This window comes from Mobula birostris, chromosome 4, assembly GCF_030028105.1.
Source record: "Mobula birostris isolate sMobBir1 chromosome 4, sMobBir1.hap1, whole genome shotgun sequence".
Classification (NCBI taxonomy): Eukaryota; Metazoa; Chordata; class Chondrichthyes; order Myliobatiformes; family Myliobatidae; genus Mobula; species Mobula birostris.
The window spans coordinates 54,954,633-54,971,652 of NC_092373.1; the positions used below are offsets into that span (position 1 = coordinate 54,954,633).

Genomic DNA, 17,020 nt, shown 5'->3' on the forward strand with positions numbered 1-17,020 from the left:
GTCCAATTAACTTATCAACAATATGTAATTGGGATATGGGAGGAAATAAAGCACCCGGAGGAAACCCTCAAAGTCACAGAGAGAATTTGCAAACTCCACACAGACAGCACCCAAGATCAGAGTTGAACCCATATCTCTGGTTCAGTGAGGCAGCGGTTCTACTAGCTATGTCCTTGCTCCAGTCAATGCACATTTTGATGTTACTTCTGCCAAGTTCTTTTATAGAGGCAGGTCTTCTGAATGTGCAAGCCACAAGCACAGACTCCCAGTCTCGTTGAAGATCTCTTTCAGAGTACATCACCACTGGCCCGTTTGCTACTTTATCTTTCCTTATCCAGTACCTGATACTGATCTGACATTCCTCCCTGCCTCTGGCTGATGGTTCACCATCCTATCCTGACTCAATGAAGTCCTGATTCTACTCCTCCAAAATAAAGTTCAAATCCTCCTTATCCAGCATACCTCAACTAACACACTGTACATTGAATCCTTATACAGTGTCATTTTTAACACAGCTTCAGGAGCACAGAACAGTTTCTAGACACTAGTCATTCCCTTGAGTATTTAACAATTTTTCCAATTCATACAAACAAAACTAGTAAATTATTAGTTTAATTCAAGAATAACTAATAATGTTATTTAATCATAAAATTATTTTATTGTAAAATATGCATCGATCATCTTTCTGTGTAACAATAGCAAATCAGAAGGAAATACTTAAGGAAATTTTTGTTAATTGAATTTTACATTATTGACACAAAGATTGTTAGCGGCCGAGAGTACTTGTAAGGGCATAAAGCTAAACAGTGAAGTTTCTGTATGGTTTTGTCTCCAGATGGATTCAGAACTGTCCAAGCAGCATGAGAAACATTGCACAGAACTCAAGGAGTTAACACAGCAAATGAAGGAAGAGGCAAAGTTTCAAATAGATATTGAGAGAGAAAGACATCAGGAACTAATAACCAAATACAGAGAAGAATTTAAGACACTCCAGGCAAAGGTAATGGCTTCTAACATCCTGTTATCCCAAGAATTGTAATCCCACTTCTGATATTTTGTTTCGTAGTTATTATTACATGCTTGTTTGTTTGATACAAAGGGCCAAGGAAGAAATGTCTTCCCCTTAGTTTCATGTTCATTTAGATTATTCTGAAAATAGCATGAAAAATGGCAATTGTCTCAATGTTTTACTTAAATTATAAAGTGCACAAATCTCATAAGAGACTTTTCATCAGGATTATACTGTATCTGCTGCACTGTCCATGTATTATTTTTTCATATTTGATACAGATTATGCCATCACAGCATAACTTTGTCATCAATCTATGAACATCACAACACAATGTCTGAAATATTTAGCATTGTGAAATAACTGTGAAAACATTGAACTATTTGTTATGAAATGTTGGTCATTTAAGAGGGAAGGGTAAAAAATGGCAATATTGAGCTGTCACATCCTCAGGATTTCTGAAGCACCTCATGGACTACATAGGTACTGTTGCTCTGGAGGGAAACATGGCATAGCAAGAGCTAATAAATAGCAAAGCTTATTAACTGCAATAAAATAAGAAATGGTAGTATTGCTGAAATCATAAACATTGCGCATTGTTTAAAAGCACACGCAAAAAATGCCAGAGGAACTCAGCAGTTCAGGCAGTATCTGTGGAGGGAAATGAACAGTCGATGCTTCAGGCCAAGACCCTTTATCAAGATTGGAAATAAAGAAGGTAGAAGTCAAAATAAAAGGGTGAAGGGAGGGGAGGAGCACAAATTGGCAGGTGATTGGTGAATCCAAGTGAGAGGGTGAAGATGAGTAGCTGGGGGTGTGAGTGAGAAAGACGTATAGAGGGGGAGCTGGGTAGCTCATGCCACCTCATTCCCCACCCTTTTATTCTGGCTTCAGGTCTTCTTTATTTTCAGTCCTGATGAATGGTCTTGGCCCAAAATATTGACAGTTCATTTCCCTCTTTATATGTTTGCTGAATTCCTCCACCATTTTTTTGTGTTTTGCTCCATTCCAGCATCTGTATTGTCTTGTGTGTCAAAATGGTTTTAAAATATATTTAAAAGCAATGGACTGCCAAAGCAGTCTGCTTTTCAATCATTCCAAGGGTTTTCCTTTATATATTGCTCATTTCTCTCAGTGAACTTCTGCACAACATCTTTAATTGTATGTCTGTTTAAATAATTCCTCTCATTCCTTGTTGTTTGCATCATTTTATTTAGCTCTTTGTTCCATATTTTTGTGTTCCACTCTCTGTGTTTTGAATTCCAAAAGTTGAAAAATAATGATTCATATGAAAAATCAGCCAAGCTAAACAAAATGAAGTTTTGACAATATCCACCATTAAAAAGTTATAGTATTAGGAAACTGGACTTATTCACTCTGAATGATGTGCAGATAATGTAAAACATGTGCAGTATTCTTTGATGAAGTTCCAACTTTTTAACTATTTTTGTAACCGACATTAAAGATAATCATCTTTTATTTTAAACCTATTTTCCTTAAGAATTTCTTGTTCTAACAAAAGGACTTTGACGTGAAAAATTGGCTTTGTTCCGCATGTCACACAAGGAATACCTAACCGTATGAGTGTTTCCACCATTTTCTGTTTTTACTCATTGTTTATTTGTTAGCAAGGATCATGACTGTGTTACCTTCCAAATGTGTTAGCTATTCCTCATTAATTGAAAAACACTTCTGCTGAATTATTAGTATTTCAGAGATTGTAATTAAATGACTATACACATGTATTTAATTGAAACATTGAGGGCAATAAGATCCTAACAATGGGAAATCTTGTTTTCATAAAATTACAGTATGTTTCTTAAACTTAACTATGTTTCTGTGAGTTAATTTCTTCAGTGTTTTATTATCAGGTTCCTGAATTGGTCAGTACTGCCACCAGTAAATTACACATGGAAGTAAACAGGATGAAATCAAAGCTTGAAGAAACCCAGTGCCAGATAACGCAGAAAGACCATTACAAAGATGATGAAATCAGTAAATTGGTAAAAATAAACTCTCAGCTGGAGATTCAGTTAAAACAAGAACAGAACAAAGCAGAGTTCATGAATGAGGGATTTAGGAGTGAAATGCGACAGAAATCTGCAGAGATAAGAGAAAGCAAGCAAGAGATACTGCAACTAAAAGAGGCGCTAGACCAGGCTGAGAAAGAGGTATGGATCCATATATTAATAACAAAAGTCTATGTTAAAGTATTTTTATAAGACTGTTCCCTAACAATTCAACAAGTTTATTCATAGGGTAATTGTGCAGCGCAGAACAGGAACACAAATTTTTTAACCCTCTGTGTGTTGATTTCTAGTTACTGGAAGCATCTACACATCAGTTGTAAATGTATTCAAGAACATTATTCAAATACATAGATATTATATTCATTAATTTCTGTATATTTCTTAATCAGCAGTTAAGAAATCCACATGTTTCTACCCTCACCAGTTGAGAATTTGTCTGAAAGTGAAAGGGACAGAGGAAGGTAGTTTTATTGCATAGTTGTTGATAATAACAAGCAAAAAAAATGAATTTGAGATTCTGGGCTTCTAAACTTTATTGGTAATCACTATGATTTCAAGTACAGGCTTATAATATTAGTAGTCATATTATTATCCACTGTAAACAAGAGCATGGCACAATAGCAAATTTTCAGTGTAATCCCCAGGAAAGGCAAAAGAGAATTGGCCCATTTACAAGCTCTTAGTATCTAATATTGCTGGGATCTTAAGTGGGGTAGAATTTCTGGGTTTAAGAGATGATCTTGATGATTTTTGTTGATTTCTGAAATATTTATGATTATAAGCAGCAGAAGAAGGTTCCAGGGCCTTGAATTCTCATACCTTGTCCCCTCAACTTTTCAACATTTAGTGAGCATTCCTCAAAGCCTTGCTCAAGCTGTTCAATATTAATTGATCTTCTAGAGAATGAGGGATACTGGCAGTGATATTACCAACATTCTAATCTAACTAAAGGTTACCACAGGAATGATGGTGTCAGTATGGAGGGTAATGGTTATCATGCGGGCAGCAGGGACAAGTATTGTTAAACATTTAATTACTAGTTTAATTAATTTGCCAGACATCATGGGCCTAAGTACTATATCATTTTATGTTCTATGTTCTTGCTGTATTTTACATTAGGAGGAACATACAATCTATATCTTAAAATATTGTGTTTATGGAAATGATTTCAAGCAATGTTAGATATAGTTAATGTCATTACTTTCCAAATGTTGCATCTATTGATTTCAAAGGAGCCAAATTTAAGAAGCAAAGCAAGATGCTTAACTTCTGCTGTGTAGCATAGTTCAAAGTGATGAACTTTTAAGCATATTTAAGTGTTTTTCTTGCTGACTAATAGTTAACATATCGGCAGAACTGAATGTATTTTGCTGCAGTGTCATTGTCAGTCAAATATGTGCCAATATTTGCACTAGAATAATGGCTACATGAATTATGATTTCTGAGTGAGATGTATAGTATAGTTTTCTAGTGAAGGCTCAATACCTTCAAGAGATAAGGAAGAATTAGTAATTATGGATTAGTAAAGTACAAAGAGAGATAAAAACTTGATCCAGCACACAAACATCCGAAATATTTTGATTGTTGGCTTAGCTTCCCTCTCTAAGTCTTTAAATGAGTCACCAAATAGAAATCAAGGTACATTTTCTGAGATAATATCGTTATCATACTGTATAGTCCTCAATAGGAATGTATTTCAGAAAGTGGGGGAAAATAGTCATCCTCTCAGTTTTTGAAAACATATTTCCTTTAGAAAATGTATTATCTTATCAGTGATATCAAGAAATAAAAATTTTTCAGTAACAGTTATTCCATTTTACAAGTCTAATATTTTTTAAGAATGTGATTTAATGTGGATAGTATCGGCTGTTTAGTAACTTTTAACTGTCAGGTAAGTTCAATAATACTCTAATCTTGGCTTCTTCTTGCATTTCACAATATACAGATTTCTAGTTCAATTTATTCAGTCCTATGAAAATTATAAGCATTTTCTGTTAATAAAGCATGACTGCTGTATGTTTCTATTTGCAGAATACTTTTCTTGCAGAAACTGTGCGCAGAGAATGTGAGGAGCGTTATGAGCTCACTGAAGCTCTGAGTCAAGCCAAAGAACAGTTGATGGAATTAAAAAGACTCAGTGGAGAACCTTCACCTTCTTACTATTCAATCAGCCAAAGAAGTATCAGCTCTTCTTCAAGTAATCAGGAATGTAAGACTCAAAGATCTCCCTCCAACAGCAGTAGGTCTAAAGTCAATGGCTTTCAAGAGCACCCAGCAAAAGCTATTTCCTTACATAGTTCTGGATGCTCTGCTTTACCGGCCATTCCAATACACCATCCATCCAAAGGCAGTACATTATCTGCAAGTGAAATCAAACAAAGGATTGCAGCAGCAGTAAAGAGAAAATAGTCTGCTTCCAAATTCAAGATGCAGGTATTTGAGAAAGAAATCATCTTGAGTAGACTGTTCATCTTTATTCATTCTTCATCATGTTAGGTTCTAGAGATGAATTTAAACTATGTGTTTTCAGCAAACAATACAAAACTGTTATGTATTCATAGAAATTCATTAATAATTTTAATACAATTTAACAGAATGATTCTGACATCACAGAACTACTTTCTGACAAATACAATCACCCTCCTGTCCACTTATGTAGAATACTTTCTTGTACTTTCTCGAGTGCTTGTATACTTTCATTTTGAGCATGAAGGGTTACAAAATCACACAAAATGCTGGAGGAACTCAGCAAACCAGGCAGCATCTATGGAAAAGAGTACACTCGACGTTTCAGGCCGAGACCCTTCAGCAATCCTGCTGAAGCATCTCAGCCCGAAACATCAAGTGTACCCTTTTCCATAGATGCTGCCTGGTCTGCTGAGTTCCTCTAGCATTTTGTGTGTGTTGCTTAGATTTCCAGTATCTGCAGATTTTCTCTTTTTTGTGAGGGTTACAAAAGTACATACAAACTAACTAAAGATTTAACCAGAGCCCCTAATTAAAATGACAGAGATCTATATCTTTATTTTTGCACACATTCCAATTCTGTCTCCTTTAAAATTATCCAAACCACTGGGATTCACTTCCAAACTTTATCAACATATACCTTAAGTTTTGATAATTGGTGCCTCTGTTCCAGATCGCCATGCTCATTTACCCCATTTATAAATATATTCCTTTTCTACCACCTTAATCTCTGACTACTTTTTATTATTGTGCTCTTCACCATACCCACCAATTTAGTAATCACATAGAAATGCATCTTCATAACTTGCTTCATCATAAATTACAGGGAAGGAACTGTAGCAAGTCTCTGTCAATGAAGTCCACTTGGAAACCTTTTTTTACTTCTGCACAATAAGACTTTGGAGTGACAGGCACTGATAAAACTCCTCATTGGCTTACCATGCACTACATGTTGAGTGTCTTTTTCCAAATATCAAAGAATTTCCAGGCCAGTAGGTCTGCAGTACTGTACCAATATACATAGGTTTATTGTTGCTTCAATGAAATCCATACAGATGGTTAAGGCTATCCTTTCATTTTGAAATCTGCTTTGCTTATATTCTTTCTCATAATTTTGAGTTCCAGAAAGTTTTGTGTTAAACTTTGAATAAAGATTCCATTTTTTGTCCTACCATAGACAATGAACCATCCTTTATTTGTTCCATATTCTCTTATAAACACATGTTGCTTTAGCTTTCTATCGATCCTGACACAGTTTCCTTATTGATTTCTTTGTGTATATGTAAAATGTAATCCAACCAATGCAATTTTATACCTTTAAGTTTGTTTTGCATATCTATTAACTTCCTCTGCCTTAAATCTTAAATAACTTTATTGACATATCAAACATCTTTTCTGGTTTCTCATTTGAAAATTACTTTGACTTCAAATTAAAAGCAAAAATAAATTTTGAATTTGTTCTTGGTAAATACACCAAAAACAAATTCATCTTTCACAATAATAACTTGTAACCATGAAAACTGTGTAGTTCAGCATTAGGAAATTACTAAAAATATTTGTTGGTAATGGTGATTATTTTTAAAATACTTGAACAGCTAAAAACAAAAAGTACATTTTCTAAATAAAAGTCTTTAAATTAAATGGAAATAAAATCTTACTTGTTGTTTTATGCTGTAAAGTTAATTGTGTAATTCCCATTTTGCTTTAAAATCCTATCATATAACAGCTAAAGATAATTCTAAAAAGACCAATGAAACCATGTATAACATTGACAAACAGGTTTCTCAAATGTTAAAAACACACTGAAAAATCTATGGGATTTCAAAAGAAAAATATCATCTCCGTAATCTTCAGCATCCAATAAGTTAAAGTCTCAATAAAATCATCTGTTGCTATTCAGCTGCTTCTGGGTCTCAAGAATGTATTCTGGTGCATTCCAAAAAAGTAGGTTTGGATCTCAGACAGTTTGATAAACAAATCCATTTGAATTCATCAGTAGTGTTATTATGTTTGAAGTAACACATGGAAGAGTTTACTGGGGTAAAATCTATAAGCTAATTGCTGCATTTATTCAAGGGCATTTTGGTAACTGGTGGAGCACAAGCTATGCTGTCAGATATTGGACTTGATGCAAGTGAAGATGTAATTTGATTACGCCAGTTCAGTTCTGCTCATTTACTTAATCTGTTCTGTAAGTATTTATCAGGTAGCCTTACATTTATTAATATAAAAAAATTAAGTACACATATCAGGTTTATTAGGGAAAGCACTACAAATTGTAATTATTTTAAGCCCATGTTGGAGTGGATTTCAAATTTAGGTATTCTGAAACCATTGCTATTTTACAATTGTACATACTAACAATACCAAAATGTTTCAGTAGATTTGTCTTTTTAAAGGAAGACTTTTAAAGAAAAGGATCAACTGAAATTACCAATTTATGAAATATAATCATAGTCTAAAATATTAAAAATGTGTAATTCTGTTCACTAACATTTTCAGTAACCTTGATTTTCTACTCATGAGCATTGATGCAAATAATTGATCATACATTTAGGCAGGCCCTCAGACTCGAGCCACAGAAGCTTTGTGGTTTTGGGGCCTCTGAGGGTAATGCACAATTCTTTGACTCTGCTGCAGAGGTGTTTACCAGGACAGTTTGTGACATTGTGCACTCCTTCCACCAATTATGCTCCTCCATTTCAAGTGCATAGGGGTTAGAGATTACCACAGGTCTGTGGGGATGTTGCTCTTTTTCAAAGAAGCTTTGAGAATATTCTTGAATTATTTGCTTTGTCCACCAATGTAATATCCTGCTGAGGCAGAGCTGTAAATAGAATGACTATTTCAGCAGTCTGGTGACAGGTATAATAAGTGAATAACATAATCAGCCCATTGGAGCAGTCAGTGTACATTCGGAGCCTTGATATGGGAAAATCGCAGTCCTAGTTTCTAGCTCAGTCCGCTTCAGCCCCCGTTGAAAAATTAATCTCAATGGATAATATTCACTGCCCTGCTAAAAAGCAGCATTTTTACAGTTAAATTTTCACAATTTTTAATGGAACATATGTCAGACATCTGAGCACTGGAATCTTGGCACAATCCGAAGACCATAAAGAAACAACATACTCAGAAAGTCCATGTGTTTCAGAGAATATCTTTAACAGAAGGAAAATGTTTCATTTTGCTAAGACTAGTTGTCCATGCCTAAAAATCCACTGCTACTTAAGGTGAAGCCTACTTGCTTTGGTTTCTGTTTAAAGAAAGAACATCTGTGGCAATGGGTTCTGACCATATTATCTTTCTTGGCATTGCTCTTTTCCTCTTGAATTTCATGGATTATCTTTGTCAAAATATTAATAAACCACTCAGACTGCTTCACTCCAAACAAATGTCTGATTTAAAAAAATGATTAAAACTATTTGTGCAAACAATCTTAAGTCAAAATCATTATAACTTTATCAAAGTACCATATGTGTGCCATGGTGGTATAATAGCGCAATGTAATTATAGCTCGAAGTGTCGGAGTTTAGAGATCAATCCTGGCATCCTCTGTAAGGAGTTTTTGTATGTCCTTTCTGTGGAATGCATGGTTTTTCTCCCAGTTAATTGGTCAATTGTCCTGTTATTAAGTTAGGTTTGTCAGGAGTTACTGGGTGGTATGGTTCGAAGGGCCAGAAGGGCCTATTCCAATTTGTATCTCTAAAAATAAAAATAATATACACTCAATGGCCACTTTATTAGGTGCAGCTGTACAATTGCTCATTAATGCAAATATCTAATCAGCCAATCATGTGGCTGCAACTGAATGCAGAAAAGCATATAGACATGGTCAAGAGGATCAATTGTTGTTCAGACCAAACATCAAAATGGGGAAGAAATGTAATCTAAGTCACTTTGACCATAGAATCATTGTTGGTGTCAGACAGGGTGGTTTGAGAATCTCAGAAACTGCTCATCTCCTGGGATTTTCATGCACTACAGTCTCTAGAGTTTACAGAGAACAGTGCGAAAAACAAAAATAAAATCCAGTGAATGGCAGTTCTGTTGGCAAAAAAGCCTTTTTTATGAGAGAGATCAGAGGACAATGGCCAGACTGGTTAAGGCTGACAGGAAGGTGATGGTAACTCAAAAAGCATGTGTTACAACATTGGTGTGAAGAAGAACATCTCTGTGTGTGGAACAAATTGAACCTTGAAGTGAATGGGCTAGGGAACCAGAAGACTATGAGCAGGGATTCTGGCCTCTTTATTAGGTGCCAAATAAGGTAATACTGAGCATATTACCTTAAGATTCCTTTTCTTGCAATCATTTACAGAAAAATAGAGAAATACAATAGAATTTATGAAAAACTACACATAAACAAAGACTGAAAAGCAATGTGCAAAAGAAGACAAATTGTGCAAATAAAAAAATAAATGATACGGAGAGCATGTGTGGTAGAGTCCTTGAAAATGTGTCTGTAGATTGTTCAGAGTTGTTGTGAATGAAGTTATTCATGCTGGTTTAGGAGCCTAGTAGTTGAAGGGTAATTAACTGTAGCAGTTTCATTATGTGAATAATAACTATGAGAGAGCTGAACAATAAATCATCTCATAAGGAGGTACAACTGGCAAAAGATGAGTCACATTGTGGTTGTCACACCCTGCAGCTCACATACAGTGCTTATACAAAGCTAACAACTGACCTAACCTACTGCAGCCCATTGACCCTATTGAGCTGAATACCTCACCGCCAAGGCTATTGCACAGGGTGGACTAGTCCACAAGCAGTGAATTGGCTTCAGGAGGCAGTTCATGAGGCACTTTACCCAGAATACCCTGATGACTTCTTGACATCTTGAGTGAAAGACTTTTTCAAATGTCTTTAAATGCCTCTGATGATCGGCGCCTGGAAGGCAAATGCACAAACTCTCAAGCATTGCAACATGAAGATTAAAAATGCTCAGGTACTATATTCAGGACCACATAGACCAATAAAAAGAAGACCTTGCCAGTGGTTCTCTTGCATATCACCATCAAAAGATCAATACATTTTGGCCCTCATTATGCTTCTGTTTTTCATTTTCCCTCTTGATTGTAAATGTCTGATACAACTTTTCGCACATTATATGAATCAACAATTCATGCTATGCTTTGCATTTCTTTTATTTTACTGAAACTTTAGAAAGTATTGCTATTTCATTGACTAAAAAATGTAATAAAGGATTCAAATCAGAGCTACGTATGTTGTGAGTCGCTATTAATGATACAAATAAATATCATGATGCACTATCAATCACTCCAAAAGACTGGAAGTAGAGTAAATACTGAAAGGCTTTTATTAGCAGTAAAATGTGACCTCGATCATGCTGAATATCTGCCACTGGACTGAGAGGAGGAGCAGTGGCACAATCGCCTTTATTCAGGGATCTGTGAGAGGAGCCACAGAGGCAGTCTGCAGAGGGGCGTGTCCAGACAGGTAACCCAGTTACAACATATGTATATGGTTTACCACATATCATCAACCTGAAATATTAACTGCTTTTCTCTTTACAGTTATAGTTGCTGTTTCACTAACTCGGTATTTACTGAGTTCTATTCATTTGTTTTTATTTCAGATTTCCAGCGTCTGCTGTTTCGTATTTGACACAACTTAATTGCTGCCTAACTCTGTGTGATTCTCTGCAGCCCATCTTAACCCACACCCACCTCTGATGTTTTACCCAAATTTCAAGGCCACAGACATCCCTCCATCCCGTATTAGCATCCACAGTGAACACCATCATCCTCCTGTGCTCCCATGATCCTATCCCAATGTGATTTAGTTAATACAAATTGAAAATGAGTTTATTGTAAATAAAAAAAAGCATTTATGACAAAAATGTGTGTTTAACTGCTCATACTCTCCTAATTGAAAATATCTTTAAGAGCTGTATTCCACATAAACTAAATTCTCCGTGCCCACGAGCAGCACCAACGCCCTGTGGCTGCTGCTCACTGTCCACTAAACTTGTGCAATTACCCCCAGAAGCAAGGACCAGGGAAAGCCAACTCCAAACTTAGTCATGCCCAGGGCCTTCATACCGTAAATATGAGATTCACAAGCCCTCAAGAACAATGATAAACTACCAGAAATTAATAATCTGTTAAAAATACTTTGAATTATTTCAAACTTTAATAAATAAATAGAACACTGAAGAATAAAATTCAGCAAAATTTAAATAACCTGAAGCTAACCTCTTCCTCACAGCCATCTGACCCAATGAAGCTGAACTTGTGTCAGGCTGATCTAACCGAGGTTGATCAGCATAACTGCAGGAGGTTTACACTCCACTGTTAGATGATGTAAGGAGTCAACAGTTAACTGCAGTGGATTTGACTAGGGCAATCAATTATTTAATAGTTCAAGTCCTCATACTTGCTGAGTGGTGTTGCAAACTTTCTCTCAGATCTAAAAGTTAATGCCCACAGTTTTGTGGGAAACCGCAACTTTTTTTTCCCCTGGAAATTTCAGAGCTTTTGTATCTTGAACCGCAGCTTAATTTTTGGAGCCTGTTTCAATGCTGACGAGGCAGAATTGACTCGATTGGCATGTGATAGTAGCAATTGTGTCAATTCTGCGCTTAGGGCTTTCAGAAAGGCTGTAAAAATGGGGTGTGGCCAGTTTTGTTAACAGAGCAATGTCTGCCAAAGTAATATTAGGAAAGCTTACAAAATATTGTTTTATTCGTTGTTAAGTGAAATAATGCAGAAGTAGGAAGACTATGCTTGTTACATCTGGAGCACAGTGTACCGTATTAATTTCCTTATATAGAGAACAGTGGTAATGCATTGAAAGCAGTTTAGAGAAGCTTTATTAGTCTGTGATGAAAGGTTGGACAAACTCAGCATATCTTGTAAGGAAAGGTTGGACAAGCCAGGGTTTTATCTGCCAGAATTTAGAAGTGCAAGGGGGAGACTGATTGAAACATAATAACCTGAGAGATGTTGACAAGATGGACATTGAAAGAATGCTTTCTCTTGTTAAAGTATCTGGAAGTAGTGGTCACTGCTTAGAAATGAGGGTCACCCCTTAATGTAGAGAGAAATTCTTTCTCTTGGAGGGTTACGAGTCTCTGGAACTCCTTAACTCAAAAAGAGTCTTTGAATATTTTAAGGTACAGGTAAATAGGTGGAAACACTAGATACTGCAAATGCTGGAATCTAGAGCAAAAAATAAACTGCTGGAGGAACTCTGCAGGTCAAGCGGTCTCTGTGGAGGCAAAGAGATAATAGATGTTTTGCATCGGGACCCCGCGTCAGGGTCGAGTGAGATAGAGGGGGAGAGACAGATAGTGGGTGATGGGTAGAACTGGATGAGTGGACAGTGATGAGCAGATGGAGCCAGGTGGGGAAGGGGAAGAGGATAGAGGAGGTGAACTAAGGAAGACAGAGCACCAGGTAAATATAGATACTTGACAAACAGGGGGTGAAATGTTAATGGGGTAGATGAAATATGGAGCTGAGTTTACAATCATATTAACTGTAATCTAATTACTTGGTGGAGCAGGCTTGAGAGATTCAGAGGCCTACTTCTGCCCTTATGTTCACAATTTCATTTGTTCGAATGTAGAAAAGTGCCAGCCATCATGGAAGCTTGATTTCTACAACTTGTAAGTTACACTTGAAAAACCTTGCACCTTTATGACCATTTGAATACTCTGCTGAACCATGCTGACAAGATTAGCTTGATCTAATGAAAATTCCAAGCCGGAGTGCACAATTCAAGGGAATGATATTTGTTTACAGACTAAATAACAGTTTATGAAGACAGTGAGTTTATAGTTAGGTCACAGCAACTCTGCTGCAGATTTTATATTCACAGTTGAGTTTAGTCTTGGTTGATATAGAAAATAGATATATTTAGGATTAAATCTTAAGCAGATACCATATTAACAACATTAGAGAGCTAATTCTCCTAAATAAAATAATATGTGCTTACTTATGGTTCCTGATGACTCCAGGTATTATATGCAAAGAATCTGTGAGGTGACATTGATCGTCTAGCTCTCCTTTAATTTCTCAGAATTTACCCCCTAAAGTTAAACTTCCCTGTTTGCCTAGATCCTCAGTTTAATCTTTGTATCTGGAACGTGAATCTGTAGCAGCCACTGCGGTCACTTAAATAATTCTCAGTGTCCTTGACATTCAAGGATCTTGACCATCCAACTGACACCTTTCTATCCACCTGCATCAAGCTGGACTAGCTCTACTCTTTCAACAATGTTAATCATCTCTCTCTGGAACTTACAGACAACCTTTCAAATCTGCTGGGTGACATTTGGCTAAAGGAACAACCAAAAAACACTTACAGAGCTAAAGCATAAGGAGCAAAATACACTGTCTCAGGATTAAGCTTGAATTCCAGTGTCAAAAACATTATGTGGAACTTTCCTCTGACTTGCTTTTGTTTTGCTGTTGTAACTTGGCTACAAGTGCAGTGTAAACAGAGCTTCTGTCACACTTCCAGTGAGGTGCAGCTGTTGAAATAGGAAGCACTGAGAACATTCCTGACCTCTATCTCATTTATTCATAATATACAGAGAAGTCTTTTCACTTCTGAATGACATGTATGTAAGAATTCAGTCCATATGGTGTGAATCTCCTTAAAAGGACCTGTTTTACGGCTGATGTCACACAGATTATACAAGCCTCAGAAGATCACTCGTTTATCACCCCCTTCAGACCCTTGCCGAACAAGAGTCTAACATTTGACAAGACATCGTGAAATGGCCTGAGTTATAGCTGAGATATGTTGGTGTTGTGCAATCCACCCGTGTTAGCATTTTGGTCATATTTATCTTCTATATCTATGCAGTTCGTTAAATCTTACAGACTTTGGAACAGAGCTGCCTGCAAAGCAATGTGGGCAACAAGCTATGACTACTGTACGTCTGAGAGCATGTCGTCTAACCACCTTGATCACACCTATCTGGTTCAGGTTGATCAAAAACTGTTACTGGATTTAGTGGGGAGCCAGTGACAGAGTGAGATGTCAAATGCTCAAGGCAATGCTGACAGGAACTAGGCGGCAGTCTTGTTAAAAATCATCGGAGAAAGGAAGTATGATCTGGCGCCATTTGTTTATGTAAAACTTGATAGTTTATGCCAGTCTCTGATCACAAAAGCTTGTCTCCTGATTAAAAGTCTCCATGCTTGAATTAGCTTTGGCTCTTTCTTAACATTCAGATTGACTTCAGGCTTCAGTTTATGGGTACATCACATACAAAGGAATTCTGAGTGTATCTCTTCTACAAAATACCACTAATATAGTTATTATACTTATTCTGAGAGAATGCCTAATAACTTTGAGACAAAATAGTAATGATGAACATGCATAAATCTAAAATAATCATCTAAAACCATAACTAACAACTGATTTGAATATGAAGGAAAACTTACATTGTGCAATTGATTAAAAAATAAGTGCTGCTTGCAATTGCAAATGCAATCAAAATGAAAGCTACTCCCTGGATTTAATATTCTCAGGGCAACTCTTACTCGTTTACAGAATATGGACTACTACTTATTGCTCACCCATGAGTGCAGAGAGTTGCTGGTGGTAAGACGCCTTCTCAAATCAGTGCACTCCACATTGTCAAGATAGTCTAATAATGCTGTTAAAAATGGGAGTTCTAGTGTTCGGATGACAAAGGAACAGTGATGTTTCCAAGTCAGGAGAACATTCAGTTTGGAAGCAGTTGCAGGTGGGGGCCTCCTATGTGACTGCTGCCCTTGTTCTTCCTGACAGTAGAAGTTCTAAATTTGGGAGATACTGCCACAAAAGTCCTAAGCTTATTGCTACAATGCAGTTCTTTAATAACAAATAAGTTATTTAACAAGTGGAAGGCAGGGTTGACAAATTCTGCATTGCAATCAGCAAATGAATAAAAGACCAGACATTAACTTTTTGTACATAAAAATAATTGTCAAAAGGTTTGCATCCAGTAACTTCCATTCACGTGGTAACTCTGTGTGGTGTTGGATAATTGATAATGTCATTAATTGCAGTCAACGAATGAGTTACCAGTTCCTGTGTTACATGCCCTCCCTCCTTTGTGTAGAATAAAGATTGTACTGAAATTTGATGACATCAGTAACAGATTGTGAAATGTCCACAAGCATTGACAAAAATCAAGGTCTCTAGGTGGGATTGTGTTAATGATCAGCTAAAAGGAGATGGTGTTAAGCAAATCAGGGTCATTTCAGACCCTACCTCAGCTGCAGGATAAAATTCAAACAACTACAGCAGAACTCCATTCAGGACAAACAAAATCCAGACCAACTTTTATTTAATCTACAGCAGCCTTCAACATTCAGAAGCTTAATTCATTTCAGGGAAGATGAAAGCAGCTTCAACTATATAAACACTTTTTAATACCTTTTTAAAAATACTTAATTCCTGCGAATTATTGTCTTGTGCCTCCAACTGAGAATCAGCTACTGCCCTCCCACAAACACAAACCATCATTCTTTAGCAGGAATCAGGGAATAAGTGAGCCAGCACTCAGCACCAATGGCCCAGACAGCAAAGCTCATTCACTCCCTCTTACACCTGGGTTTGACGCCAGGGTGCTCGAGGAAGAAGTCCCACTACTGATTTCCCCAAATCTGCCATGAGGCCCACCATTTTTCCTGCTCTGAGACAGTCTCTAACCCTTGATCTGAGTGCACACATGCTGGCCCCTCTGTGTGAAAACTGCCTTGCCACCATTGTCTCTCTCTCTTTGTCCAGATCAGAAAGGTGTAGCATCTGTGTGCACAAAGGCATAAGTGGGGCACAACATAACACAGAGAACTGGACCAAAATATTGCAGCTGAGGATTAATGTCACAGAATCCACAATTTCTGCAAAGTTTCAATTTAGATAGGGCATGAATTATGCAGATAACAAATTATGAACTTCTGCAGTACATCTCTGAGTTAAGTTTCCTAACCTTTTATGTAAGTGATTGAACCATTAAAAAACTGCCATCTGGATATTAAAATTCATTTTAAACTTTTCCTGTTTAACCATTTTCTGTTTTCTGAATGTACTGAGAATGGAAGATACAAGATTGCATCAGGTTTCAGATATTGAGTTTTAACAACAGGAAATAAACTATTAAACATTCATGGGAAAATCAGAGAAGGAAATCACTAAGGACACATTAAAAAGCTGTAATTTTTGTAAAGGGAAGAAATACTTTCCATGTTCTGTCAATGAAGGTCAATTCCTGCTCAAGTTTATAAAAATAACAGACTAACTCGGTTTTGCTACTACTGCTGGGTTGTACATCTGGATTCTCAGGTTCTGGGCACCACCAACAAGCCTGGTGCTTTCTGTCCACCCATGCCCACGCTTGAGAAAGTGCAAAGCTTGGCGTGCATCTTCCTGAACTCCTCTGTCCTTAGGGTGATATTGCTACTTTCAAAACACTGCTTCACAGGTAAGTTCAAGGGTTTAGCCCAGTCATGATAAAGGAGCAGCTTAAGCCAGGGCAACACACACAAAA

General features: G+C 36.7%; 1 protein-coding gene across 3 annotated transcripts in view; it reads left to right on the forward strand.

The window, feature by feature from the left end:
• Positions 1-11,311, forward strand: part of lekr1 (Leucine-, glutamate- and lysine-rich protein 1) — a 192,961-nt gene extending 181,650 nt beyond the window's left edge. Inside the window, exons 10-13 of one of the 3 annotated variants that reach the window (XM_072254578.1) lie at positions 836-1,000; positions 2,881-3,180; positions 5,071-5,472; positions 11,105-11,311. In XM_072254578.1, coding sequence (XP_072110679.1) covers positions 836-1,000; positions 2,881-3,180; positions 5,071-5,448 — 843 coding nt within the window. In that variant the 3' untranslated portion in view covers positions 5,449-5,472; positions 11,105-11,311. Of the gene's footprint in view, positions 1-835; positions 1,001-2,880; positions 3,181-5,070; positions 5,792-11,104 lie in introns of those variants that run through there. The other 2 variants (XM_072254577.1, XM_072254579.1) reach the window with 2 other exon arrangements.
• Positions 11,312-17,020: the final 5,709 nt, after the last annotated feature.